Source organism: Bidens hawaiensis, unplaced genomic scaffold (assembly GCF_021521415.1).
Source record: "Bidens hawaiensis isolate Kalapana, Puna unplaced genomic scaffold, B.hawaiensis_p1.1 tig00011471_1, whole genome shotgun sequence".
NCBI lineage: Eukaryota > Viridiplantae > Streptophyta > Magnoliopsida > Asterales > Asteraceae > Bidens > Bidens hawaiensis.
The window spans coordinates 473,127-500,815 of NW_027491896.1; the positions used below are offsets into that span (position 1 = coordinate 473,127).

The 27,689-nt window shown below is 36.8% G+C and overlaps 2 protein-coding genes across 2 annotated transcripts; both read left to right on the forward strand.

Moving 5' to 3' along the window:
- The first annotated feature begins 1,387 nt into the window (after positions 1-1,387).
- On the forward strand, positions 1,388-19,507 carry LOC143538115 (glycerol-3-phosphate acyltransferase RAM2-like). Its single transcript, XM_077031737.1, has 6 exons — positions 1,388-2,026; positions 2,718-3,592; positions 10,070-10,103; positions 18,986-19,053; positions 19,178-19,315; positions 19,381-19,507. The coding sequence occupies exons 1-6, from the start codon at positions 1,388-1,390 to the stop codon at positions 19,505-19,507; spliced, it is 1,881 nt and encodes a 626-aa protein (XP_076887852.1).
- A 497-nt stretch (positions 19,508-20,004) lies between these two features.
- LOC143538116 (uncharacterized) lies at positions 20,005-20,762 on the forward strand. The gene is made up of 2 exons (XM_077031738.1): positions 20,005-20,538; positions 20,643-20,762. Exons 1-2 carry the CDS (start codon positions 20,005-20,007, stop codon positions 20,760-20,762), a joined length of 654 nt encoding a protein of 217 aa, XP_076887853.1.
- The last annotated feature ends 6,927 nt before the right edge of the window (positions 20,763-27,689 follow it).

A 27,689-nucleotide genomic window follows, 5' to 3' on the forward strand; every position in this document is an offset into this window, starting at 1 on the left:
AAAAGGTTTAGCGTGGACAAAAAACACTCAAAAAATGAATTCACGATAATACACGAAGAAAAAAAGCGATGCATGCGGAATACAAAGCCGTGCATGAAGAAAGAAAGAAGACTAAATCGGAGCGGCAACGAGAAAACGATTGCAAGCTCCTTGCATCTAGATCCGACCACGCAGGCGTTTTTGGAGAAAAAAAGCAAGGATAATGGCAAAATACACAAACGAGGACGAGGACGCCGAATATTAGTTCTATTTTTTTTTTATTTTTTTTCTATTTGTACATTTTTTTATGTTTTTTAGTTTAATTTAGTTTGATTTTTATTATATTTTAAGTTTAATAAATTGGTTGGTTTTTAAAGTTTATAAAAAAATTAATGGGCTTCGAAGCCCCCTCACCATAGAGGGGCATCTTTGGGATGGGGTTTCGAAGCCCCTAGTGTCTACGTGACGCTGACGTGGCATTGGGGAGGGGCTTCTAAGAAGGGCCGGACTAGGGGTGTGGCTGGGTAGTCGACGGCCACAGGCCCGACACTCCGTGTGGCCCGAAAAAAATTAGAATTTTTTTTATGTATTTTTATAAAAAAATATTATGTATAATTAATATTTCAACATAATTTATAACCACTAGCTTGGTCTAGTGGTAAAGAGTTATGACATCTAACCAAGAGGTTGTGGATTTTAGTATTAGTTGAGACATTTTTATGTTTATTTTTATACACAAGTTTTTTACATAACTCAAATCATAATCAAGTAGATTGTTAGCCCACTTAAAATTAAATTTAAAAAAAAAATGTTTTTTTACTTAAGGCCTAAAAAATTTTCGCTTTTGACCAAAAAAAAATTCGTCTATTCGAAGCCGGCCCTGCTTCGAAGCCCCACTATAGAGGATAGCCTTAAGTTATGAAATGTTATTAATGTCGATCCATAAAACTAAAAGCATTAATATGGAAAAACTGAAACTACAATTAAATCCATATTAGAGGGTTGATGCTATTTCTACGGCACCCCTAAACGTAGACGACTGTCCTACGAATCATTAAACGGCGGTTTGAAAATTAAGGATACCCTATTTTCACATCCTAACCTTTAAACGGCTGTTTGATTAATAAAAATTGATCGTTCGTAAAACTTAGTTACATTAGATGGTGGACCTGTGGTTAGCGCCTACAGCAACTCAAACCTCCTGGATTATTTTCATTTATTTTGTCTTGTGTTTATTGAGTTCTACCTAAATCTAATGACTTTTATAATTGGCTTATTTGACATGTGGTATATACTATAATATTCAAAACATCAATATTTATTTTAATATTAAATCAATATCCCCACAAGGCCACAACACTATAAATACTACTAAGGAGGCTCAAACTAATGCACTCTCATTATCACAATGGCCGGCAACCACAAGACTTCTGAGCACTCTTGTGAGTTTCCGGTAATCTCAACTTGCGAAGCATATGGCCGAAACAACCAGACGGTGGTTTCGGACTTGGACGGAACCTTGCTACGGGGGCGTAGTTCATTTCCCTATTTTGCGCTTGTAGCTTTTGAAATTGGAGGACCCTTAAGACTCCTCTTCTTACTTCTAGCTTCCCCCATCGCCGGAATTCTCTATTATTTCATCTCTGAATCCGGTGGTATTCGTGTTCTAATATTTGCCACTATGGTGGGAATGAAGGTTTCGGACATCGAGTCCGTGGCACGTGTGGTCTTGCCTAAGTTTTACTCCAATGACATGCACCCGGAGGCGTGGCGTGTGTTCTCGGCCTGTGGGACACGGTGTGTGTTGACCGCGAACCCGAGGGTAATGGTGGAGCCGTTTTTGAAGGAGTTTCTGGATGCAGACTTGGTGTTGGGGACGGAGATTGATAGCTGGAAAGGAATAGCTACCGGACTGGTGAAAACACCCGGAGTGCTCGTCGGAAGTAATAAGGCTGACGCCCTTTTGAAGGCGTTTAAAGACACATCACTACCGGAGTTGGCACTTGGTTACCGAGAAACTGATAACCCGTATATGAAATTATGCAAGGTCATATAAGATTAGTTAAAACAAATTTCTTTTATTTTTTATCTCTCATTTTTTTTGTGTCAAAAAGTATTAAAAGCATCTAAAATCGGTAAGAGCTATTTGCCATATCCAAAAAAACATTGTTCAAAAGACTGGTTTTTTCTTCGTTGTTAACTAGTATAGTGTAAAGGCAGCGTTGAAAGCTCAAACTTGCCTCGTCAACTAGCAAGAACTTGAGCGTAAGCTAAACTGGTTTCGAGTTTTATTTTAAAGCTTGAGCTTCACTTTTATGTAGATTTTTATACTCAAGCCCAATTCATGTTTGGATTGCTTATTTCTTATTATATAAATAAATTTATAAGATTATATTTAGTTACAAATATTGTTAATTTTGTCATGATATATTTTAATTATATATAGTAATAACTAGTTCATAAAAATATAAATTTAGTATGTTATAGGAGAATACATAACTAACGAGTTGTTTTAGACTTGCATCCGTTCGGAATAATTTATTAAACTACAGTAGTTTATTTCTAACTGAGTCCATTATATATATAAAAAAAAGTAAAGTCAAGAGAGAAACACACACACACAATTAAATGAGTCTATAAAGATATATATAATTGATGTACATTTATTGATTTGAGGCTCACCTATGCATTCAATTGTCTCGTAGTATCTATAACTAGTTTCGTTTTCTCAACCTCAGGAAAGTTACATAGTACCACCAGCAACCGCGGAGGTAAAGGCGGTGGCGATTGACAAATTACCAAAACCAGTGGTGTTTCACGACGGCAGACTAGTCCAGAAACCCACCCCACTCAAGGCCCTCATCACCATTCTTTGGATCCCATTAGGTTTCCTCCTCGCATGCCTACGTATAGCCGCGGGCGCACTCCCTATGCGGTTCGCTTACTATGCTATATGGGCACTTGGTGTGCGAGTTTACATTAAAGGAACACCACCTCCTCCTCCTGCCAAGAAGTCAAAAGGTCAAACCGGAGTCCTCTTCGTGTGCTCCCACCGCACACTTCTTGACCCGGTTTTCCTCTCCGTCGCACTCGGACGACGCATTCCAGCCGTCACCTACTCCTTATCAAGGGTCTCTGAGATCCTCTCCCCAATTAAAACGGTCCGGTTAACTAGAGACCGAAAAACCGATGCCAACATGATCAAGAAGCTTCTAGAAAAAGGCGATTTGGTTATATGCCCAGAAGGAACCACATGCAGAGAACCATTTTTGCTACGGTTTTCAGCTTTGTTTGCCGAACTTACTAACGAGCTGGTTCCGGTGGCAATGTCGAACAAGATGAGCATGTTTTACGGCACCACTGCAAGAGGGTGGAAAGGGATGGATTCATTTTACTTTTTTATGAACCCTAGTCCGGTTTATGAAGTTACCTTTTTAGAGAAGTTACCTTATGAATTAACTTGTGCTAGTGGAAAATCGAGCAACGAAGTCGCTAACAATATTCAGCGAATGATCGCGGCTAGTTTGTCTTACGAGTGTACAAATCTTACGAGGAAAGATAAGTACAAGATGTTGGTCGGAAAAGATGGGACCACGGATATCAGCAAACCTAAAGACTAAAGTTGCACGGGTACGTGTTAGGAATTGGATGGTAATATTTTGTTTATTGGTAATGAAATAGATATGTTGTACCAAACTTACATTTAAAACCAAGTTATGTATCATGATTAAACTACCTGGTATATATATGCATAATAGGATATTGTGAACTTAAGCTAGTTACTTTATTTAATAAAGAATAAAACCATCCATCTGTAGGAAATAGTAAGTGTCGTAATATTGTGACAAATATAATATAATGAGGGAGGGTGACAACCTGAATAAAATTTTGGCACTAAGTGTGAGATGGCCGAAAATGAGTAAAAAATTGATTGAAAGAAATTGCGAATGAACGGGAAGAATTTAAAATACTAGATATAAACATCGACCACCTCATAAGATTGGCCAGTGAAAGGGTCGCATTCTTAAACGACTCGGGTCGTAGTTTTAAATTACTATGTAATGTTATTGGTTATTTAATAAAAAAAATGTTTATATAAAAATAAGAATATGATGTGATAATGAACTAACATGATAAAATTAAACTATATGATACGTAAGATATATTGAAAGAGATTGAAAAATCATACCTAAATCAGTTACACAATTATATATATATTTAAAAAACATTCATAACTCCTCTCACAGTTGTCACTATTCATTCAATTTACAACTTATAATGCTATGAGTACTTACTTTCAATACACACCTATACATACAATCAATACATACATACATTACACACATAGTTCTGTACTTATCATCATTTGGGAGCCGATCTTTACACGTGGGGGTGATTTGTGCGACAGATGAACTGTCTCTAAGCCTATGATGATTTTTTATCGTTGCCGGGTTTCGATTCCAAACCCTTGGTGGCGGTGGGCTGTTGTGGTTGACCATTAAATCCTGTCGATTCCACCCTCTTCAACAGCCGCCATCGTGTTCACCGTCTTCAACCACCACAATCTAGAAACCCTAGGTGGTGTGTTGTAGGCGGGGTCCGGTGGTCAGTTTTGTGGTGGTGTTTTGCTGAGGTGTTGGTAGACGACCTCGAAAGGGTGGTCGAGGTGGTTAACCTACTGTTGTCAGGTTTATGTTTGGAAACCCAAGGTGACGGTGGTTGGTAACGGCGGTGGTCCGATGGCCGTGAAACCTTTAATTGCAGAAGCGGTAAAACTGATTTGGTTATTTTCTGTCTGATCTTCTAAACTGATGTGATTACCTCTAAATATGCAATGTTTAATGGCCGATGTCTTACTGTTTGCGATGTTTGATTTGGTATTGTTTGAGGTTAATTGTTGTGTTTTGTTGTTGGCTCTATTGTTTCTTCCGGTTACAACTTGCTTTATGGCTGTGATGATGCTCCGTTTTTTGGTGTGGCAACATATGTTGCAGCCATTGTGCGGACCTGAGCCTCATGTAGGCGGTGAACTTACATTATTTGTGTTTTCATGAAATTACAATATGTTGCCAACGAATCATATAGCACATGGAATATTTTGCTAAGAACGTGCGGGCGGTGTGGTGCCTTACGTCTATTTTGTGACGTTAGATGCGGTGCACATGAGGTGTTCGATGAAATGTGCCTCTCTCTTCGTTTGGGTTTAAAAAAGGCTGTCATGGTTTTCCGAGCGTAGGAACGCTGCACATAAGGTATTTGACAGGATGCTTTGACCATTGTGCCACACCTTTAAGATTTTGGGGTGATGATACCGTAATCTTGGTGTGGCGACTGTGGTGCTTCGAAACAAGCAACTACAATTGCAGCCATGAATATAATATGATCTGTTTCTATGTAGATTGTCATTAAAACTTCATATTAAATCTATTAAAATAGCTAATAATCTCTTTCATCCTTTATTTTCCAACAGGTCTAGAATCACAAAGTTACATGTTGAGCATTACTTCTAGCTACCAGGTAAACTTTTAGTTGTCACTCAACTCGCCATTGTTGTCGGCTTACTTATTGGATGATATACAATTTTTTCGACACACTTTGCTACATTCATATTGCATAATTTATATTTGTCTGATCTTACAACTAAGTTTACTTATCTTTTTTGCAAGGTTCAGTCTGTGCCTGCAAAAGAATTGCAGTCTTCGTGAACATGTACAACTATACAAGGTAATCCTGGTTTCTGTAAATTATACCAAAATGGCCTTTAAAATTTGTATTTAATGCTACATACATTTCCATGCATTAATACTTATGTATTGTATATTGCTGATGTCAGATTTCATTTAGGCAGCTAATATCTAAAAGCTTTTTGTGGTCAGACGCGTTGCCGGGATCCGACTCGGAACCCTTGCTGGCAACGTAGTGATGGTTTCTGGCGATGGTGTGTTGGTTATCTGGCCGTCGTCGGCTTCGTTGTTGTTGTAGGAATTTTAAGTCGCATGTGTATTCCGTTGACAGATTCCGATTCGAACCCTTGATGGCGGCGACGACGACATGACGGTGATGAAACCCTAACAGAGAAATCCAGTATATAGAGGTTTTAAATCTCATATAAAAGGTAAACTAACATCCTCCGATCTTCACTTTATTCAAGAATATTTTTATAGTAGTTGTAGTTAAGGTTTGTTTAGAAGAGTGCTAATTTTTATAATGCCTTTGTTGAATATGTTTATGTTATTTTATTCGACTATTGTGTTAGTACTTAGTATTTATGATTTGAATATGTCAAATTTTTGTTAAAAAGTTATTTGTTGTTTTTTAGGCCGGTAATATAATCATGTTACGGTTGGAGAAATATGGTGCTTCATTTTCTAATGCCTTCATCCATGCTCATGTCACGTTTATCACAAAAAAAAAATAAACAGGGGCGCCCGCGGCATCGCGCGGGTCATAAACCTTGTATATATTAAAAAGAAAATCTTCTTTGTGAGGGCTTTTCACTATTCATCTATGTTTGGTAATTTGATGCATATGGTACAACATATGGAAGCTTCATGTTACTTTACATGTGGTATTCTCAATTTGTCCTGTCTATATGCCCCTCATTATTATCATCATCAATCTAACGCTTGAAGAAGCGATTCCAACTAATCGATTCTACCCGGTAAAATAGCGATTCCAACATACTTTTTCATCATCGACTGTGCGAACACATCAATTTGGGGATCCGGCGAGAGATTCAGGGTGGAAGCGGTGGGTTAAGGAAGCATGCATAGGTCCAATACCTACTGCGTACGATTGCCTAATCATTCGTTACATTGTTCTTTATCAATCTTTTTGTAATCGTTCTGTTCTGATTTTGCCATCTGTAATGATTACGACGAAACCAGGTATACCCTAACCGGTAGACATTAGTTACGTCATATGTAATGTCGGGTACATGAGAATGTGACACCTCGTTAAACAGGGTTAATACCCATACGACTTTAAATAATAATTAAACCGAAAACAATCATGATAGGCCTAATTATGAGTAATTAGGTTGTCATGTTCATGCATCGATAAGACGACATTCTCATATATCTTGTGTCGGTAATCAGTGGAGGATTACCAGGTCATAGTAGTTTGCCAGATACACACACAAACGTTGGTGATAAGATGATTAATACTGAAAGAGTATTAGAGAAAAGAAATAATATATAAATTTATTTATATATTCCTATACGAAACATAAAATAATATTTGCGTTCGATATATGTATGACTATTTTAAGGAAATGTTGTCTCGTAAAATTTGACCAACATATATAGATATAGGTTTGAACCAACTCCAACTCGAGCGACGACCCGACATCTCGCCGTCACCACTGACACATGAAATTTGTAATCAATTAGTAAATAAATTCACAAACTAATTATCACTGCACTAGATCCATGGCTATGATTATCTTTCTTAACACACAAACCATTTATCTTTATTTGTTACTTGTTGAGCCCACGAACTAAAGTCAGGAAGTGGTAGGATTATTTCACCAAAACTCACTTTCAAATCTTCTAGTAGATTTTAGACAGATGCACACTCAACTATCCATTTTATTATTCTTATCCCACAACAAGATCTAGTTAAATAATTAGGAGACAATAAATCATGAAACCATACTCCCTCCTATTCCCCAAAATCACACCCAACCACCCCATCTTCGGTCATTATCATCATTTTATCAACCCACCTTTCCATATGTATAGTGTATTTCACCAAAACCTGTACAATATGTTGACCAAATAAGTGGGGAGCAAAATTTAACTAGCTATGCATATACATACGTCAACACATGAAAGCATTTACAAACCTTACAAGACAACTTAACTCTCTCTCTCTCTTTCTCTCTCTCTTGGTTTAGAGACTCTACCTGGCGCCACCACCATCCGCAACAACACCACCAGCAAACAAAAGCAAGGATTTGGAGGGTCGTCTCGTCGAGCCAAGCATCGCGGAGTAGAAAATAACTCAAGCTCTTTTTCTTTCTCATCCTTAAACTCGTCATTACGCTAAGTAAGAATTCTACCCTAAAATCCATAATCTTGTTGTTTATGCCACAAATATGTTCACCTATGTAAGTGAATAAGTAACATGTAATAGACTAAAAAGTGGGAAAATAATAATAATAATAATAAAAATAATATGAAAAGTTAACAAACTTACTCTACGTACTATAAACTTTGTGATATGGACATATTTTAGAATTGTGTTAGTAATTCTATATATGCTATCATGATGGTCATTGCACTTAAAATAACCCACGGAATAAATATGTAGTTTAAACATATGGTTAACTAAAATGTAACTTTGTAGAAGAAACGAATACCATTAAAATACGTACTTGGTAAGCTTATATGAAAAATAAGGTTTCGAATTTATCTCTTATATATATATATATATATTAGTAAACATGGGCAAAATTAGAGACTTCAAAAAAAATAATAATAATAATAATAACTTTTAATAAAAATAAAATAAGTTAGATAAAATATTCGTGAAGAGATGCATAATTGAAAAGGGAAATACTATGCGCGTTAACTTAAAACGAATAAACGAAATGTTTGGAAACGCTACGGTGGAAACTTTAATAGTTAATACATTCATACAAATAAAGAAATCATGTTTAAAAGAAGCTCGTTAGAAGAAAGACATAATTTCATGCAGTCACTTACTAATATGATTCTTAAAGTAAATATATAACGTTACGTATATTTATCTACTCATAAAATAAAAAGTAAAAACTTGTATTAATGAAAGATAATACAAAACCGACATGAGATTTTATTGAACACAAACGTCGTATTTTTTGTCGCTTAAAACAAAGAAACATAATTATATCATCAGGTTGAAATGCATTTTGTTATAAAAAGTAACGTATTGGGTGAACACGTTGCATAAACCGACTAGTCCAGTAATAATATTTGTGGAAATATTGAAGTTGTCTCATACTAGCTAGTTTATATTTAGGTCGGTAGTTCATCAGGACATTGTGTTATCCAAGGTTCATTGATCACAACTCATCAGGTGAGTTTCACGAGCCCCTTTTTACTGAACTGTTTTAAATATTTTCCCGGGGCGGAAAGTATGTTTTTATCAAAGTGTTTAAGTACATGCCGATCGCATGGAAATGAATGTATTTATATAATGTTTATTGTACGGGAATCGTACGGTAATGTATTAAGATGGTAATTGTCTGAGTTGCTAATATTGTAAGGCCCGAAACAGTGTTCTGGGTTAACAGTGTCCCCAGAGGTTATTAAATGTATTTCTGGGTTAACAGTGTCCCCAGAGGTTATTAAATGTGTTTCTGGGTTAACAGTGTCTCCAGAGGTTATTAAATGTGTTTCTTGGTTAACAGTGTCCCCAGAGGTTATTAAGTGTGTTTCTGGGTTAACAGTGTTCCCAGAGGTTATTAAATGTGTTTCTGGGTTAACAGTGTCCCCAGAGGTTATTAGATGTGTTTCTGGGTTAACATAGGTTTCACTTGTAGGCTCAGCATAATTACATCGCTAATTTATGATTAATATAATGATTTGTCATGGTTTATTTAAATTAGTGAAACTCACCAACTATTCGTAGTTGACCCGTTTTCTTTACATGCTTTCTAGGTACACCCAAATTGGAATGAGTGATACGTGCTTGATGATGTGTGCTATTTTGTGGAAGCTTAAGGGTCTATATTTTGTATTAAACATGTTAACGTACTATCGGTAAAACTTATGTGATAACGCCTAGACGGTAACGAAACTCGGAACAATGTAATACGTTTAAAATTAATGTAGTGGTGTTTTGTTTATAAGCAATGCTGTTGATATCAGATGTGTCTGTTGCATCCCGTTTACGTTTCTGCTGCGGTTACGGGGTGTTACAGAACTTGGTATCAGAGCCATTAGTTATAAAGAATTAGGATGTCTTTAAATGATACCTAAAATATAACCAGTAGCTCAAGTATTATAGGATCTGAATATCAACTAATGATTTATATGGTGACAAGTATCGGGATGAACTCGGTCGGACAAGTGAGTTATTATGGTCCGGAACATAATAACAGACTTGTCCGCACGAGGGAATTCATGGGAAGTCACTGGGTACATTAATAGGTAAAAATGGCAACATATGTGTAAAGTATATAATATTATTTATACGTGCTAATGTGTATATATATATGTACGTATCTTGTGGGTACAAGTATTGAGAAATAGGACCCGGATAAGGAACCGGGGGATGAAATAATAAAAGTACCGAGGATGCTGAAATTTCTAGAGCATCGGTTGATGATAAGTCTGACTTATCGGGCCATAGTTATGATAGTACCAAGTTAAATCCCCCATTTGACATTAACCAGAAATATCGAGTAACCGTCACTCCCAACCAAAGTTAATAAATCCTTTACCCTACCAACACCGGTACCGTATATCCTAATAACCCCTTATGTTCACCCGAACCGCCGACCCTTACGCACGGACGGACCTATACCTGAACCCATTCTTATCCCAAAATAATAATATATATAGAAATGAGCAGATAAAAAAATAATATATAGAGATATATATATGTATTTCTCACTCTCAAACAGATAAGGCATACCAACTTCAGATCGAGAATTACCGATTTTAGCAAACCTAGAACGCCTGAGGACATTGACTGAGCAAGTGTAGAGTTTCCCATAATAGTAATTAATAATATTTGAAGGCAACCCATGTTGCGCAATTACCTTGAACCTTGCAACTCCCTATGTGATCCTTACATCCGTTAGATGTTTACACCCATGTATGCTCGAATAGAATGATTACCTATATACAAAGAAGTGTTGGAATCATTATAGCATAGTTGGTTGTTCGTTCGTAGGTGGTATACTGTGTATGCCGGATATACAAATAAACACGGATATTATAACTCCGTGGTATGTAATCGTTTGGTGCTCGCGGTGAGCATGTATCGGTTATGCTGACATGCAGAAGGATATTGAAATCAAGCATATTAAACATTGATCTTTGTTGAGAAGATCTCTATGTCAGTTGGTGACAAGGGTTATGAAGCGTATTTAAAAGTTAACCGACGTCAGGTTAAGTCCATATGTTATTATACTTGTGGGACATATATACTAGATACTGGTATGTGTAATATGTATGATAATATTTGGTGTGTATGTGTACCTGCTGTTATGATTGAACCGGTAACGAGTTATACGGTGAGATTAGTATTCATTACTGCGTACGGGATGAGTACGGCAGAATGACATAAAAAGAGTAACTCCAATGATGGAGATTGATATGATTCAGTTGATTGCTCAAAGATAGCAGATGATGATACCGAATGTAGTATCACAGATCACTGCTAGTGTGATGCAACTGTGATCGCAGAATTATAGATCGAGCAATCACATGATTATGAAGATTTCAATTCTTAGTGGTATTACTAAGATTGATAATGTCCCACCGAATGCTATTATGACTACAAGTATTAGTTATATACTAAACATGAATAGTAGTCGTAATGAATTAGATCCGGTATGAAGGATATGTTTATCGGTTGTGTTAAGGGGATTATTAATAGTTACTGATGGTAAAGAGAGGAATAGATTAACGAGTGGATAGAAGAGATCGAAATGGTCTTGGATTTTGGTAAGAGCCTAGAACATTGTGTAGTGAAATATGCTACAGATATGTTGGTAGATTATGCTGTATCGTGATGGAACACGATGGTACCAAATTATATTTAGAAAATTATTACTCTGATGTTATGGTCAGAATTTGAAATTCTTGTGCTAGAGCACTTTTATTAGAGTAATTAAGTTCAGAGATTGGGAACGGAGCTATGGAAGATAGAAATGTTGTGTGCTGATCACTTAGAACACGCTAATTGTTTGAAGGAATTGTCATGTCTGGTAACATGGTTAATTACTCCTGAAAATAAGCGAATGGAGCGCTATATTGGGGACTAACTCCAGCGATAAGGAGTATAGTCAATCCTGTAAAATATACAACCTTTGGAAGGGTGGTGTCACAAGCCAGCATTGATGTATTTGACTCTATGGGAAGTGGGCTGGAAGGACGTTAGGTGAGACGTCGAGTAATAAAGAAGAGAAATGATAAAGGGTCCTTCCCTAACTGTGGAAAATATGGTTATCGGCAGAAAGAAGAATGTCGAGTGATAGTAGGCCACGGGTGTGGTAAAGATGGACGTAATGCCCCATTTGTAGAACCAATTGAAGCCATGTGAACCGGCAACCCCAACCCATTCATGTACAACCACTCCGAACCCAACAACTTCAATAACAATCCATCCGAAGAAATCAAATTATGCCAAACAGTTGTACTTGCTATGAATGTGGCAGTACAGAACGTTTCAAGAGAGATTGCCCAAAGTTGAACCAAGGTGTCGTGGAAGATGAACCTCATGACAAGCATCAACCTCTGATCAAGCAAGGAGCCGTGCTTTTGTGAGTAATTCAAATAAAGCACGTCATGATCCAAAAGTGGTATTAAGTACGTTGTAGTTTTAAATCAATAGGCTTCAGTGATATTTTTACGGTCGTCGATAGAAGTTAGTTCCTGCTAACCTCCTACCCTTTGGAAAGATACCGATTAGTGAAACTACAGAACCCTATACTGTAGAATCGCTAACGTAAGGCAAAGAAGTTTTGACGTAACAGTTAGCATGGATTGACTAACTCAACATGAAGCAGAAATCAAATATGAAAAGAAGATGAATAGAAGCTCTCTTTCGGACGATGAAGCGATTAAATGCAGAGAAAAGTGTACGGTATTATGTTGCCACTCAAATCTCATCTGGAGATGTTATAATATTTACGACAAGAAGACGTGGTGTATTTAACAAACGTGATTGCCAAAGTATTTAAAAGAAAACATAAAGAAGATCTCCCGATGGTACGCGAATTCCACAAGTTTTCCCAGAAAAACTTCCTGGATTACCGCCGACCCGACAGGTCGAATTCAGAATCGATTTAATGCCTCAAGCTGGCCCTGTTGCTAAAGCACCCTACCGACTTGCACCGTCTGAAATGCAAGAATTTTTGGATAAGGTTTTATACGACCTAGTTAGTCACCATGGGGTGCACCAGTGTTATTTGGGAAATGAAGGACGGAAGTGTTAGGATATGTATTGATTAGGGAGAATTGAATAAAGTGACGATCGAGAATAGGTATTCACTTCTTCGAAGTAAATGATCTGTTTAACCGACTGCAAGGGGCGATTTATTTTTAGAAATTGATCTTAGATATAGTTATCACCAAATGAAAAATCCAAGAGGAGGACGTTGCAACAACAGCGTTTCGGACTCACTACGGCCATTATGAATTCTTAGTTATGCCTTTCGGGCTAACAAATGCGATGGCAGCATTCATGGAACTCATGAACCGAGTCTGTAAACTTTATTTTGACAAATTTGTCATAAGATTCATTGATAATATTTTGATATATTCGCAACGTAAAGACGAGCACGAACGACGGTTAAGGAAAATTGTGGAAGTGTTAAAGCAAGAGGAGTTGTACGCGAAGTTTCCGAAATGTGATTTTGAATAAAGAAGGCATAATCCCTTGGTCATGTTGTAAAGCAACAAGGATTTCACATAGATCCAAATAAGATAGAAACCATTAAAATTGGCAGTCACCCAAGGCACCAAAGGGAATGCGCCAATTTTTAGGACTAGCCGGAGATTATCAGCGGTTTATTGAAGAATTTATAGCATTACCCAACTCATAATCCTTTGTACGACGCAAATGTACAAATTTTATAGATGATAAGAGACCGCAGTCTCATATTCAACGAAAGAGGGGTCGAGTTGTTAAGCGATTATGACTGTGACATCCGTTATCACCCCGGCAAGGCTAACGTCGTAGCCGATGCCTTGAGTAGGAAAGATCGGGTTAAGCCATTGCGAGTGCGAGCACTGAGGATGATAGCCCAGTCGAACCTTTCGGGCCTGATTCGAGTCGCTCAACGTGAGGCGCTGAAAGAGGAACAATGGGAAAATGAGGGACTTTACGGCAATAAGAAGAATTTCGAACAACGCGTGGACGAAATTCTCTATTTCAAAATTGGGTTTGGATCCCGACCTTCCATGACCTTCGTGAATTAATCATGGACGAAACACAGGAATCGAAATATTCCATACATTCGGATCGGATTAGACTATTGATGATACGAATATCTGAAAGGAATTTTATAAATGGCCGAGTTTGGAGAAAGATATGGTTACGTATGTTGGTGAATATTGAAGTTATGCAAGAGATAAGACTGCACACCGAAAACCCTAGAGAACGCCACAACGACAGAAAATTCGCCAATGATAGTGGTAGTAAATTACAATGGATTTCGGGACGCAAATTCCCAAGATATATCAAAGGCATGATGTAAATTGGGTAATCGCGGATCGAATAACCAATCCTCGCATTTCATCCCAATCTATGACGACTACCACAATGAATTCTCGCCCAAAATTCGTGATGGTGAAATGGTATCTCGTCGTTGAGTACCATTTTCAATTATCTCAGATCGAAGTAGTCATCCTACTTCCATTATTGGAAGGCGGGGAAAGGAGCATCGAGAGCTTGAAGCTTTCTATGATTGAAGTAATTATCACCAATTTGTTAATTTGAAAGTGGGCGTCAGTCAAACCATAAGATTTGAATTGATTCGAGAAACAACCAATCGGAGTATAATATTTAAGATAAGTTGAAAGCAACGCGTGATTGGCAAAGGATTTATGACAACGTTCAAAGGAAACCATTGTCACCAGAATGAGGTGACAAGACATTTTTAAGGCATCACCTTCGAGAGGTGATTTGAGGTTTGGCAAAACCGAAAATAGCTCCCTTATATATCGGACCTTATGAGACTACCTCCATGATAGGTCATTTAGTTTATCGATTAAAGTACTCCAGAGACTATACATGATGTTTTACCATGTATACGGATTGAAAAGTACCTAAGCGGTGAGGCAACGAAAGTACCAGTAATGGAGGTACTCATAGAAAACATGCTTGATATCATAAATAATCCCGTAGAAATAATAGTCGGGAAAACTAAACAGTTTGGACATACCAAGCTTTATTAATTAAGATTAAGTGGAATTCACAGCGAGGACCAGATTATACTTGGTAACGCGAGGGTGAATTCTGAAGGAAAAACCCCCCACCTTTCTCTCGAAAGGGATAGAGGGCGTGTAAAATTTCGAGGACGAAATTTCTTAACGGGGGGAGAATGTAACGATTACGACGAAACCAGGTATACCCTAACCGGTAGACATTAGTTACGTCATATGTAATGTCGGGTACATGAGAATGTGACACCTCGTTAAACAGGGTTAATACCCATACGACTTTAAATAATAATTAAACCGAAAACAATCATGATAGGCCTAATTATGAGTAATTAGGTTGTCATGTTCATGCATCGATAAGACGACATTCTCATATATCTTGTGTCGGTAATCAGTGGAGGATTACCAGGTCATAGTAGTTTGCCAGATACACACACAAACGTTGGTGATAAGATGATTAATACTGAAAGAGTATTAGAGAAAAGAAATAATATATAAATTTATTTATATATTCCTATACGAAACATAAAATAATATTTGCGTTCGATATATGTATGACTATTTTAAGGAAATGTTGTCTCGTAAAATTTGACCAGCATATATAGATATAGGTTTGAACCAACTCCAACTCGAGCGACGACCCGACATCTCGCCGTCACCACTGACACATGAAATTTGTAATCAATTAGTAAATAAATTCACAAACTAATTATCACTGCACTAGATCCATGGCTATGATTATCTTTCTTAACACACAAACCATTTATCTTGATTTGTTACTTGTTGAGCCCACGAACTAAAGTCAGGAAGTGATAGGATTATTTCACCAAAACTCACTTTCAAATCTTCTAGTAGATTTTAGACAGATGCACACTCAACCATCCATTTTATTATTCTTATCCCACAACAAGATCTAGTTAAATAATTAGGAGACAATAAATCATGAAACCATACTCCCTCCTATTCCCAAAAATCACACCCAACCACCCCATCTTCGGTCATTATCATCATTTTATCAACCCACCTTTCCATATGTATAGTGTATTTCACCAAAACCTGTACAATATGTTGACCAAATAAGTGGGGAGCAAAATTTAACTAGCTATGCATATACATACGTCAACACATGAAAGCATTTACAAACCTTGCAAGACAACTTAAAAATCTCTCTCTCTCTCTTTCTCTCTCTCTCTTGGTTTAGAGACTCTACCTGGCGCCACCACCATCCGCAACAACACCACCAGCAAACAAAAGCAAGGATTTGCAGGGTCGTCTCGTCGAGCCAAGCATCGCGGAGTAGAAAATAACTCAAGCTCTTTTTCTTTCTCATCCTTAAACTCGTCATTACGCTAAGTAAGAATTCTACCCTAAAATCCATAATCTTGTTGTTTGTGCCACAAATATGTTCACCTATGTAAGTGAATAAGTAACATGTAATAGACTAAAAAGTGGGAAAATAATAATAATAATAATAAAAATAATATGAAAAGTTAACAAACTTGCTCTACGTACAATAAACTTTGTGATATGGACATATTTTAGAATTGTGTTAGTAATTCTATATATGCTATCATGATGGTCATTGCACTTAAAATAACCCACGGAATAAATATGTAGTTTAAACATATGGTTAACTAAAATGTAACTTTGTAGAAGAAACGAATACCATTAAAATACGTACTTGGTAAGCTTATATGAAAAATAAGGTTTCGAATTTATCTCTTATATATATATATATATATATATATATATTAGTAAACATGGGCAAAATTAGAGACTTCAAAAAAAATAATAATAATAATAATAACTTTTAATAAAAATAAAATAAGTTAGATAAAATATTCGTGAAGAGATGCATAATTGAAAAGGGAAATACTATGCGCGTTAACTTAAAACGAATAAACGAGATGTTTGGAAACGCTACGGTGGAAACTTTAATATGTAATACATTCATACAAATAAAGAAATCATGTTTAAAAGAAGCTCGTTAGAAGAAAGACATAATTTCATGCAGTCACTTACTAATATGATTCTTAAAGTAAATATATAACGTTACGTATATTTATCTACTCATAAAATAAAAAGTAAAAACTTGTATTAATGAAAGATAATACAAAACCGACATGAGATTTTATTGAACACAAACGTCGTATTTTTGTCGCTTAAAACAAAGAAACATAATTATATCATCAGGTTGAAATGCATTTTGTTATAAAAAGTAACGTATTGGGTGAACACGTTGCATAAACCGACTAGTCCAGTAATAATATTTGTGGAAATATTGAAGTTGTCTCATACTAGCTAGTTTATATTTAGGTCGGTAGTTCATCAGGACATTGTGTTATCCAAGGTTCATTGATCACAACTCATCAGGTGAGTTTCACGAGCCCCTTTTTACTGAACTGTTTTAAATATTTTCCCGGGGCGGAAAGCATGTTTTTATCAAAGTGTTTAAGTACATGCCGATCGCATGGAAATGAATGTATTTATATAATGTTTATTGTACGGGAATCGTACGGTAATGTATTAAGATGGTAATTGTCTGAGTTGCTAATATTGTAAGGCCCGAAACAGTGTTCTGGGTTAACAGTGTCCCCAGAGGTTATTAAATGTATTTCTGGGTTAACAGTGTCCCCAGAGGTTATTAAATGTGTTTCTGGGTTAACAGTATCCCCAGAGGTTATTAAGTGTGTTTCTGGGTTAACAGTGTCCCCAGAGGTTATTAAGTGTGTTTCTGGGTTAACAGTGTCCCCAGAGGTTATTAAGTGTGTTTCTGGGTTAACAGTGTCCCCAGAGGTTATTAGATGTGTTTCTGGGTTAACAGAGGTTTCACTTGTAGGCTCAGCATAATTACATCGCTAATTTATGATTAATATAATGATTTGTCATGGTTTATTTAAATTAGTGAAACTCACCTACTATTCGTAGTTGACCCGTTTTCTTTACATGCTTTCTAGTTACACCCAAATTGGAATGAGTGATACGTGCTTGATGATGTGTGCTATTTTGTGGAAGCTTAAGGGTCTATATTTTGTATTAAACATGTTAACGTACTATCGGTAAAACTTATGTGATAACGCCTAGACGGTAACGAAACTCGGAACAATGTAATACGTTTAAAATTAATGTAGTGGTGTTTTCTTTATAAGCAATGCTGTTGATATCAGATGTGTCTGTTGCATCCCGTTTACGTTTCCGCTGCGGTTACGGGGTGTTGCACCATCTGATTCTAAGTGACTTTTTGATTGATCTTTGTAATAAGAAAGCTATAAACATCCAAGTTAGCTTTGATTTATAGCTAACTGTTTGAAGCTGTTTACGATTCTTATGGATGTTTTTGTTTGGGAGCTCTGTTTTCTATTTCTCAATGGTGTATGGTCGATTATTACCGAGCAACCCTAAACCCTAACGAACTGTTTGTTGAATGTTGTTGTTAGTTTATCAATAGGAACAATAGGATAGGCAAATGGTGGAGAATAAGGTTGTGGTATTAACTAAAAAGTAATTTATCACTAAACCCAAAGTAAATAAATTAGAACCGAGGAATCTTAGAGACTGTATTAACTAAACCACACTTTCCGAAAATGTTCAGCACAATTAAACACCATACTGAATGCATACTTTCATAATTTATTCGCACTATGGTAGTTAACTTTCTGATGAAAGTGTCTTTGTGTGTTCTGCAGATTGGGTTATGTACCAGCTCTTCCTTTTATAATGTCCAGTAAGTTGATACTCATGTTCATCATTCTACATGCATGTATCAAAAACATTTGTTAAGATTCATAAAAGTTGAATAAAGAACCTGATTAATAATGGGGTAATAAAATAAATAATATTCTGTTGATTTTTTTTCATCTTTATTATATTGGTTTCTGATAGTGACTTCGTGCTTGCTTCTTTAGGTTGCAATATTTCATAATAGGACGTATCTAACTTTAAGAGACATTTTTGAGAGATTGGATTTAACAAGGTAGTAAAACAATATTGAATGCCCTGTTAACAGTAGTTGAATTATCATGTTAAATTAGTCTAATCACATTCAAAATTTATAATATGTTACGACCTCAATATTGATTTGTTATATGTGCATGCAGACAAGAGCACCTTTCACCTTTTAGACATCTAATCTCAAATATAATTTCAGTGGTCACTGTAGGTAAAGATTTTCTTGAAGAAAGATGGTTGAATCCAGGAAACATGTATTTACAGATCTTGATGCATGCAATTATCAAGTGAGTTATGAATTCTGGATTTGTTTCAATTTATTTTGATAAACTACGTTATATGTGTGATTCAGGTACCACCTATTAAGGACATTTGTGGTAGATGTGTGTCAGGCTGAAACGTGTCAAAATGTGTCCGGGCTGAAACGTGCCAAAATGCATGTGTTCGGGCTGAAACGGACCAAAATGTGTTTCAGCTGAAACTGATCGAAGTGTATATCCAAAAATGGATAATTTTCTGTACGATTCATATTGCCAGCAAAAACCATTTTGCCCCCTTTTCTTTTTAAAAAAACAAATTATTTGATTTCGTTTATGTTGTATTCATGTCAAAGTTGTTCAAAAACTTTGAATTGCAAAATTGTTCACGGACAAATTCCTGGCCATGTTTGAATCCAAGAATCTGTCGTGTTGAATTTTCTAAGCACCCGAACATCTAATGCATTTGACGCATGCCCGCTGCATCGCGCGGGTACGAATACTAGTTACCTCTAAAATATATTCTCCTTCCTTGTTTAGTTAAATGTGCAATTAGTAAAGTTGTTTATTATTTCCTTTTTCTTTTCAATGTAAACGTGTATATGTATTGGGTATGTTGATGAATGAAATCAATTGACTGATTACCAATTTCTTCATGGTATTAGAGCATACACATACAAAAGAAAACAAAAAAAAAACCCTAAAAGCCGTTGTCTCACATGGCGCCTGAAAACTCTGAAAAATCCAAAGCCGATGGTGAAGCAATCGATCATCAATCACCATACTACATCCACGCTTCCGACTACCCAAAGCAGTTACATGTGAATGATGTTCTCAGAGATAATAATTACAACGACTGGGCACAAGAAATGACTAATTTCTTGTTCGCCAAGAACAAAATTGGTTTCGTTGATGGTTCAATCAAGAAACCAAAAAGCAATTCAACCCTCTGTATGCCTTGGATGCGGGCTGATGCAATGATAAAAGGGTGGTTAACTACCACTATGGAGAATGATATACGCAACAGTGTCAAGTGTAATAATACTGCATGCGAAATATGGACCAATTTGCAAGAGAGGTTTGGAAAGAAGAGTGCTCCGAGGGCATATGAGTTGAAGCAATCTCTCACAGTAACACAACAAGATGGCACTTCTGTAACAGCATATTTCACTAAATTAAAGGGGTTATGGGATGAGATAGAATCTGTTTTACCACCCCTCATTTCACTTGTGATGGTTGTTTGTGCGGAATACGTAAGAAGCTTTTCGACCTCAAACAAAAGGAGAGGTTATATGAGTTCTTAATGGGACTCGATGCAGAATTCTCCGTTATTTGAACACAAATATTGGCTGTGCAGCCTACGCCGAATCTTAATGTTGCATTTCACCTAGTTTACGAAGATGAGCAGCAACGACAAATCACCATTCCAAGGAAACCGAGCAAGGAGGCTGCAGCCTTTCAAGCTTCCTTTCCTTGACGTGAGGTAAACCAACAGAAAAGAGGATCACAGAAAAATGAAAAACTAGGATCGTGTGATAAGACTGATCACTGTACTTTTTGTGGAAGAGACGGTCATAATCGGGAAGGCTGTTTCAAACGAATAGGGTACCCCGAATGGTGGCTGGGAAAAGGAAAAAATAAAACCGAAGGCTGCTCTTGCAGAAACGAAAGTTGCTCCTGCAGAACCAAACTCGAGTCCAATACCGGGCTTGACTGAAGACCAATACAAGATTTTCCTGAAACATTTTGGTGAAAGCAGTACCTCTTCAGAAAATGAGGCCCCTCCTATGGCCAACATGACAGGTATATTCAATCCAAAATACAATTGGGTGGTTGACTCAGGAGCCACCGAACATATTACTTGTCACGGAGATTTACTTGTTAATCTCATCATGGGTAATTTTGAAGCACCGGTCACCATTCCCAACGGAGACGCCATCCCTGTCAAAGGGAGAGGCGAGCTCTTGTTGAGAAACAGTGTTAAAATAAAAGGGGTTCTTTTTGTTCCTAAATTTAAATGTAACCTTTTGTCTGTTCGTCGATTGTCAAAAGACCTACACTGTGATGTCACGTTCTTCCCTGATTTCTTTGTAATGCAGAGTTTGAAGTCCAGGGCCTTGATTGGAGCGGGTAGGTGCAGCGAAGGTCTTTATCGTATGGGGGGGATAATAAAAGAATGAAGGAAAGCTATGGCAGTTGATGTTGGAATGTGGCATAAGCGGCTGGGGCATACTTCTGATGTTAAACTGTCACAAGTTAATTTTCTGAAAGGTGTGTCTTTTGGTATTGAAAACAAAAATTGTGATTCTTGTGTTAAAGCCAAGTTTACTAGACTCCCATTTCTGGTTAGTTTTACAAAGACAAGTGAAAGTTTTGATTTGGTGCATTGTGACATTTGGGGTGGCTATAGAACACCTTAATTATCTCATGCTCATTATTTTTTAACTATAGTTGATGATTATAGTATGGCAGTTTGGTTGTATTTGCTTAAACAAAAACGTGAGGTCAGTAGTTGTTTGATAAGTTTCTGTAAAATGGTTGAAACCCAACTTAGCAACCGGTAAAACGTATTAGAAGTGATAATGGAGGTTAGTTCACGTCTAACTACATGCAAAATTTTTACATCGAAAAGGGCATTATTTCAGAAACAACATGCCCTCATACCTCCCAACAAAATGGGGTGGTTGAGCGAAAACATCGGCATCTCCTCGAGATTGCACGGGCTTTGCGTTTTGAAGCGAAGCTACCAACATGATTCTGGGTGGAGTGTGTATTGACCGCTACGTATATCATTAATCGTTTTCCATCTCCGGTCATAAATGATAAAACACCATATGAAATGTTGTTTAATAAAATACCCGATGATGATCACATGAGAACCTTTGGTTGCCTTGCATATTACCGGAACGCGGACATAAAAGGTGACAAATTCGAACCAAGAGGAAAACCAGGAATATTCTTGGGATATCCTCATGGGACAAAAGGATACAAGGTTTATGACCTAGAAAAAAGGAAGATGATTGTATCCAGAGATATAAGATTCATGGAAGACATGTTTCCTTTTGATAATGTTGACCTGAAAGAAACTCAAGAAGAAAGTGGGATTTTCGCCTATCCATACGAACCAACTGAGAACCAACAAACAGAAGATGAAAACAAAGAAAATGAAGAAAAGGTGACACATGAAGAAGACGAAGAATTAACAAGAAATAATGTTAGTTTTGAAACTTGCAATGATGTTGGTTCGGAGACCGTGAAATCTGTACACGTGAACAAAGGTGGCACTGGTTCATATGAAAGTGAGCATGGTGATTTTATAGATGAAAGCATGCATGGTGATGATTTCATGCATGAAAATAATGACAATCTGGATGGCGCAAACTCACATCAGCATGAAAGTCAGCAAGTTGAAGAAACAAGGGCCAGCCGAATTCGATCAAAACCATCATACTTGAATGATTATCAAGTGAATCTCCCCCCTTCGGTAGACCATGCACAGCTAGCTTCAAACCAAGGTTCCTCTACGGTACATCCTTTAGCTCATTACATTTCTTATAATAAATTTTCTAATACTCATAAAGCTTTTTTATCGGCCATCACTTCACATGGTGAGCCTAAGAACTTTCATGTAGCTTCACTCAATTGTAAATGGAGAGATGCGATGAAGAAAGAAATCAAAGCCCTTGAACAAAATGGAACATGGAAACTCGAGACCCTGCCGAAGGGAAAGAAAGCCATAGACTCCAAATGGGTGTACAAGGTCAAATTTAAGCCAAGTGGGGAAGTGGAAAGATACAAGGCCAGGCTTGTAGCTAAAGGATTTACACAACAAAAGGGAGTGGATTATCATGATACCTTCGCACCGGTTGCTAAACTTGTAACTGTTAGAACCCTACTTGCGATTGCCGTCAAGCGAGGATGGATTATTCATCAACTCGATGTGAATAACGCCTTCCTTCATGGCGATCTAGAAGAAGAAATCTACATGAAAATACCTCAAGGGTTTGCAACTAAAGAAGAAACATGGGTTTTCATGTTAAGAAAATCAATATATGGCCTAAAGCAAGCGTCCCGTAATTGGTATCACAAATTCACCTTAGCGCTTCAACAACTTGGTTATAAGCAATCAAAATCAGATCACTCTTTATTCATATATAAAGACGATAGAACCTATGTTGCCGCACTAATCTACGTTGATGATGTCGTCATAGTTGGAAATAACATGAGTAAAATCTTGCACACGAAGACTGAACTCGACAAGATGTTTAGCATAAAGGACCTTGGAAAACTAAAATACTTCTTGGGGATCGAGGTCGCTCGCACTTCTGAAGGCCTTGTTCTTAGCCAAAGAAAGTACACACTCGATATCCTTGAAGATAGTGGTCTTCAAGGTTGCCGACCGAGCTCCTTTCCCATGGAACAGAACTTAAAGCTAGGCAAAGGTGACGAGGAAGACAAAGTTGATGCTAATCAGTATAGGAGACTTGTGGGAAGACTAATTTATCTTTAAGCTACGAGACCGGATATAGCTTACTCAGTAAACGTTCTAAGCCAATTTGTGGCTGATCCTAGACAAAATCATATGGATGCAGCAATCAGAATTCTTAGATACCTTAAATCTACACCAGGTTAAGGGGTTCTTTTACCAAAGGAGGGAGGCACAAAACTCATGACTTATTATGACTCAGATTGGTTAGGGTGTCCCTTCACCCGACGGTCTAGAACCAGATATTTACTCCTCTTAGGAGGAGCACCAATTTCTTGGAAATCCAAGAAACAATCTGTTGTATCACGTTCCTCAGTTGAGGCAGAATACCGAGCTATGGCTGCAACGGTTAGTGAAGTTTTATGGGTTCGATGGTTATTGCGGGAATTGGACGTGCCACCCAATGGACCTACACCGTTGTTTTGTGATAATCAAGCTGCAGGACAAATAGCAAACAACCCCGTGTTCCATGAAAGAACCAAGCATGTTGAGATGGACTGTTATTTTGTTCGTGAAAGGGCTGAGTCTAAAGATGTCCAGCCATTGGTTATCGATTCAAAATCACAAATAGCCGACTTACTCACTAAACCTCTTGGAGCTGAACAATTGCAATCACTTCTTGTCAAGTTGGGCGTTCGAGACTTACATGCTCCAACTTGAGGGGGAGTATTGAAAGAGATTGCAAAATCATACCCAAATCAGTCCCATAATTACCTCTAAAATATATTCTCCTTCCTTGTTTAGTTAAATGTGCAATTAGGAAAGTTGTTTATTATTTCCTTTTTCTTTTCAATGTAAACGTGTATATGTATTGGGTATGTTGATGAATGAAATCAATTGACTGATTACCAATTTCTTCAGTTAATTGATTGTTCCATAAACAAATAAAGTAGTGTGGAAATGTTTACTGGGCATGTGTAGTTGAGCACTAAATACACACAACATATAGAATGATATAGCCTCAGGCTCATTTCTCAAGCCCCGATTGATAATCAAACAAGAACTAAACAAATAACTCTTATTTGTTTAACAGAAAATATAACTTAAAAAACTGGTTACACAATATCTTAAACCTTAACTCTCTTTGACTCTTCTGGCTGAACTCGAACTCAGTTTGACTCTTCTTGATTAACTCTAACTCGGTCTGACTCTTCTTGATTAACCATAACTCGGTCGCAATCCACATTTTTCTCTTTAATGTCTAACCATAACTTGATTTATATATACTAATTACTTGCTAGTTAAGACATTACCAGTTACAATTACAAAACAATTAGGAAACATATTGTAATTAAGAAACATTAACAACTATGACCTACTTGACATTATTGGTCCCTCGAGTTCACCGACTTGTGAATTGGACTCCGAAAGTCCGTTTAACAATCACCCCCACCCAACCCCCACCAAATTTCCGACTCAAAATAAGTGGTCTTTGACTTTTAACTTGTCTCCTTTGATGTATCTAATTCGTACCACGATCTTGATCATCACGGATTTAGCACTATTTTGGTCCTCATCATTTTGGTCTTGATAACCCGGAACTCCCCTTGATCAGAAGCTGTTCTTTCTGCTTTCACAAACTCAACTATCTATGTGATCTTGTCCCCGACCATTCCCTCGGTCGTATGAACTCGCATGCACACTCCTCTGATTGCAATTCTTGTCATCTAATCGAGCGAACATCAATATTCTGGGATCATCTCTTGTTCCCAAATAAAAACACGAGAACATCATTAAAAAAATCTTCTTTGAGATCTCTTATACCAATTCAAGTCCCGATCAATAATCATACGCGAACTAAACAAATAACTCTCGTTTATTAATCAGAAGATATAACTCAAAAAATTGATTACAATGTCTTAAATCCTAACTCAAAATGACTCTTCTTGATAAACCCTAACTCGGTTGGACTCTTCTTAATGAACCCTTACTCGGTTGCATCTCTCGTATGTCTCTATAATGTTTAATCATAACTCTATTTATATAGACTAACATAACTTTCTATTCAAGATATTACCAATCATAATAACAAAACAGTTAGGAAACATATTGTAATTAAGAAACATAATCGATTGTGACCTACTTGTCATTATTGATCGCTCAAATTCACCGACATCTGACTTAGAGTCCAAACTTACGTCCAAAAATTTCAACATTTAGAAGAATATAGTATGTGGCATGCTCAACATTAAGGGTTTGCAAAAATTACTTAAAACTTGACACATTCTCGGAAATGGACATTGGACGATTGGTGATACATTTATCTCCCTCGGGTAACCGGGTTAAAACACCTGAGTCTTGTTCCTTTTCTCAGTGGGCAAGAATTCACACTCTACTTACACACTTTCTCTTCTTCTTCCTCACACCTACAACTCTTCTTCTCCATTCTTCCTCATAATTTCCTTCGTCTTCCTCACCTCCCCTTCTTCTTCTTCATTGAATACTTGTCGAAGCACACCAAGAAACCACCACCCATCACCAAGACACACCACTCATTTAGCACACCACTGATTCTTCAATCCCCAAGCACCATTATCGTCATCTTCCATTCACACCATTGTCGCATCAACACCAATAATCTGATCCCCACCACCATCGTCGCATCACCTCCACTCCATTGATTCTCTAATTCACTCTACCGTCGCACCATCTCGACTCCACGTAAACCCCAGATCTTCCAAGTCAACTCTGATCTCCACCCGTCTCATCTTTTTGTCCGACCCAATATCACCGTCCTCACACCGATGGAGCTCAACATCAGTGCAAGGTCTGATCCGGTTACTTTAAGGGTAAAACACTAGTTTAATTATTTTCGTTTTGATAAATATAGTAAGGTCCGATTATAAAAGAAATTATTTTATTGTAGCCGGGTTGCGTGTGACCATGGATTCCAACCACTTGATGGTGCACATTGAGTGTGGTTTGCCATTTTTTCGCCAGTTGTTGCTCGATTACAGTTAGGAGTAGCCTCTTATGGCGTAGTTGTGCCGCTAGCGGGAGATTATTAGGATTATTATAATTATTAGGTTTACTAGTATTAGTGGATTTCTAGGTTTAATAACATTAATGATCACCGTGTTTTTTTGTAATCTGATGAATTATTATGTTATTATATTGGATGATTATGTTGGATATTGGATGGTTTATATAGTATGATGTTAAAGTTTGATGTAAAAGTTTAAAAAAATGATAAGTTTTTTTTAAGTTTTGGAATGAAATCGTATATAAATTCATGTTTAAGTTTTTAAAAAAAGTATAATTATTTTAAAAAAGTATAATTATTTTAAGTTATGTAATAAAATTTTATATAGCTTGTTATAAAAGTTTTTCAAAGGTATTTTTTAAAAGTTTTTACACGTAAAAGTGAAGTTTTTATATACTTTGATGTTATATTTTTCTAAAAAAAATAAAGGTTTTATAAATATTTGGATAAAATTTTACAAAAAGTTTTGAGGGGCAAATTTGATGTTTTTAGAACTTTGAGGTTTAAAATTCAAAAAGTCCGAAAATTTAAAAATTAGAGAGAAATTATGACGGGGGACACAAATTGAATAATTCTATAGTATGGGGATGTAAAGTTAGCGTCGGAAAGGGGTATAATAGTCATTTCATGATTTTCTTACACGGATCTGATAAAGGGAGTCATTTGAATATATTCCACGGTTTGAGAATTGGGGTCACATCTTGCGTGTATCCATTAATACAAGGACTCATAATTATCTCTTTAAAACATACTTCATATTATTTTATGAACCGAATTATGAAAAGTGTATGTTGGTTGGCTGGTTTACTATTGAGCAGGCAATTCAATCTATTTCAATGGCTTTAAGTGATATTAATGGATTAGAATTTGAATGATGGTACTCGGGGATGGAAAAGTTTAAAATACGAAGAAATACAAAAAAACAATGAAGTGTG

Excerpts from the sequence above, each read along its gene's own strand:
- LOC143538115 (XM_077031737.1), top strand. The coding sequence starts at position 1,388 with ATGGCCGGCAACCACAAGACTTCTGAGCACTCTTGTGAGTTTCCGGTA. Across the intron at positions 3,593-10,069 it reads ACGGATATCAGCAAACCTAA|TGTCCGCACGAGGGAATTCA; the intron begins AGACTAAAGTTG and ends TAATAACAGACT. Across the intron at positions 10,104-18,985 it reads AATTCATGGGAAGTCACTGG|GTTGCAATATTTCATAATAG; the intron begins GTACATTAATAG and ends TTGCTTCTTTAG.
- LOC143538116 (XM_077031738.1), top strand. The coding sequence starts at position 20,005 with ATGGCGCCTGAAAACTCTGAAAAATCCAAAGCCGATGGTGAAGCAATC. Across the intron at positions 20,539-20,642 it reads TGGTTGTTTGTGCGGAATAC|CCTACGCCGAATCTTAATGT; the intron begins GTAAGAAGCTTT and ends TTGGCTGTGCAG.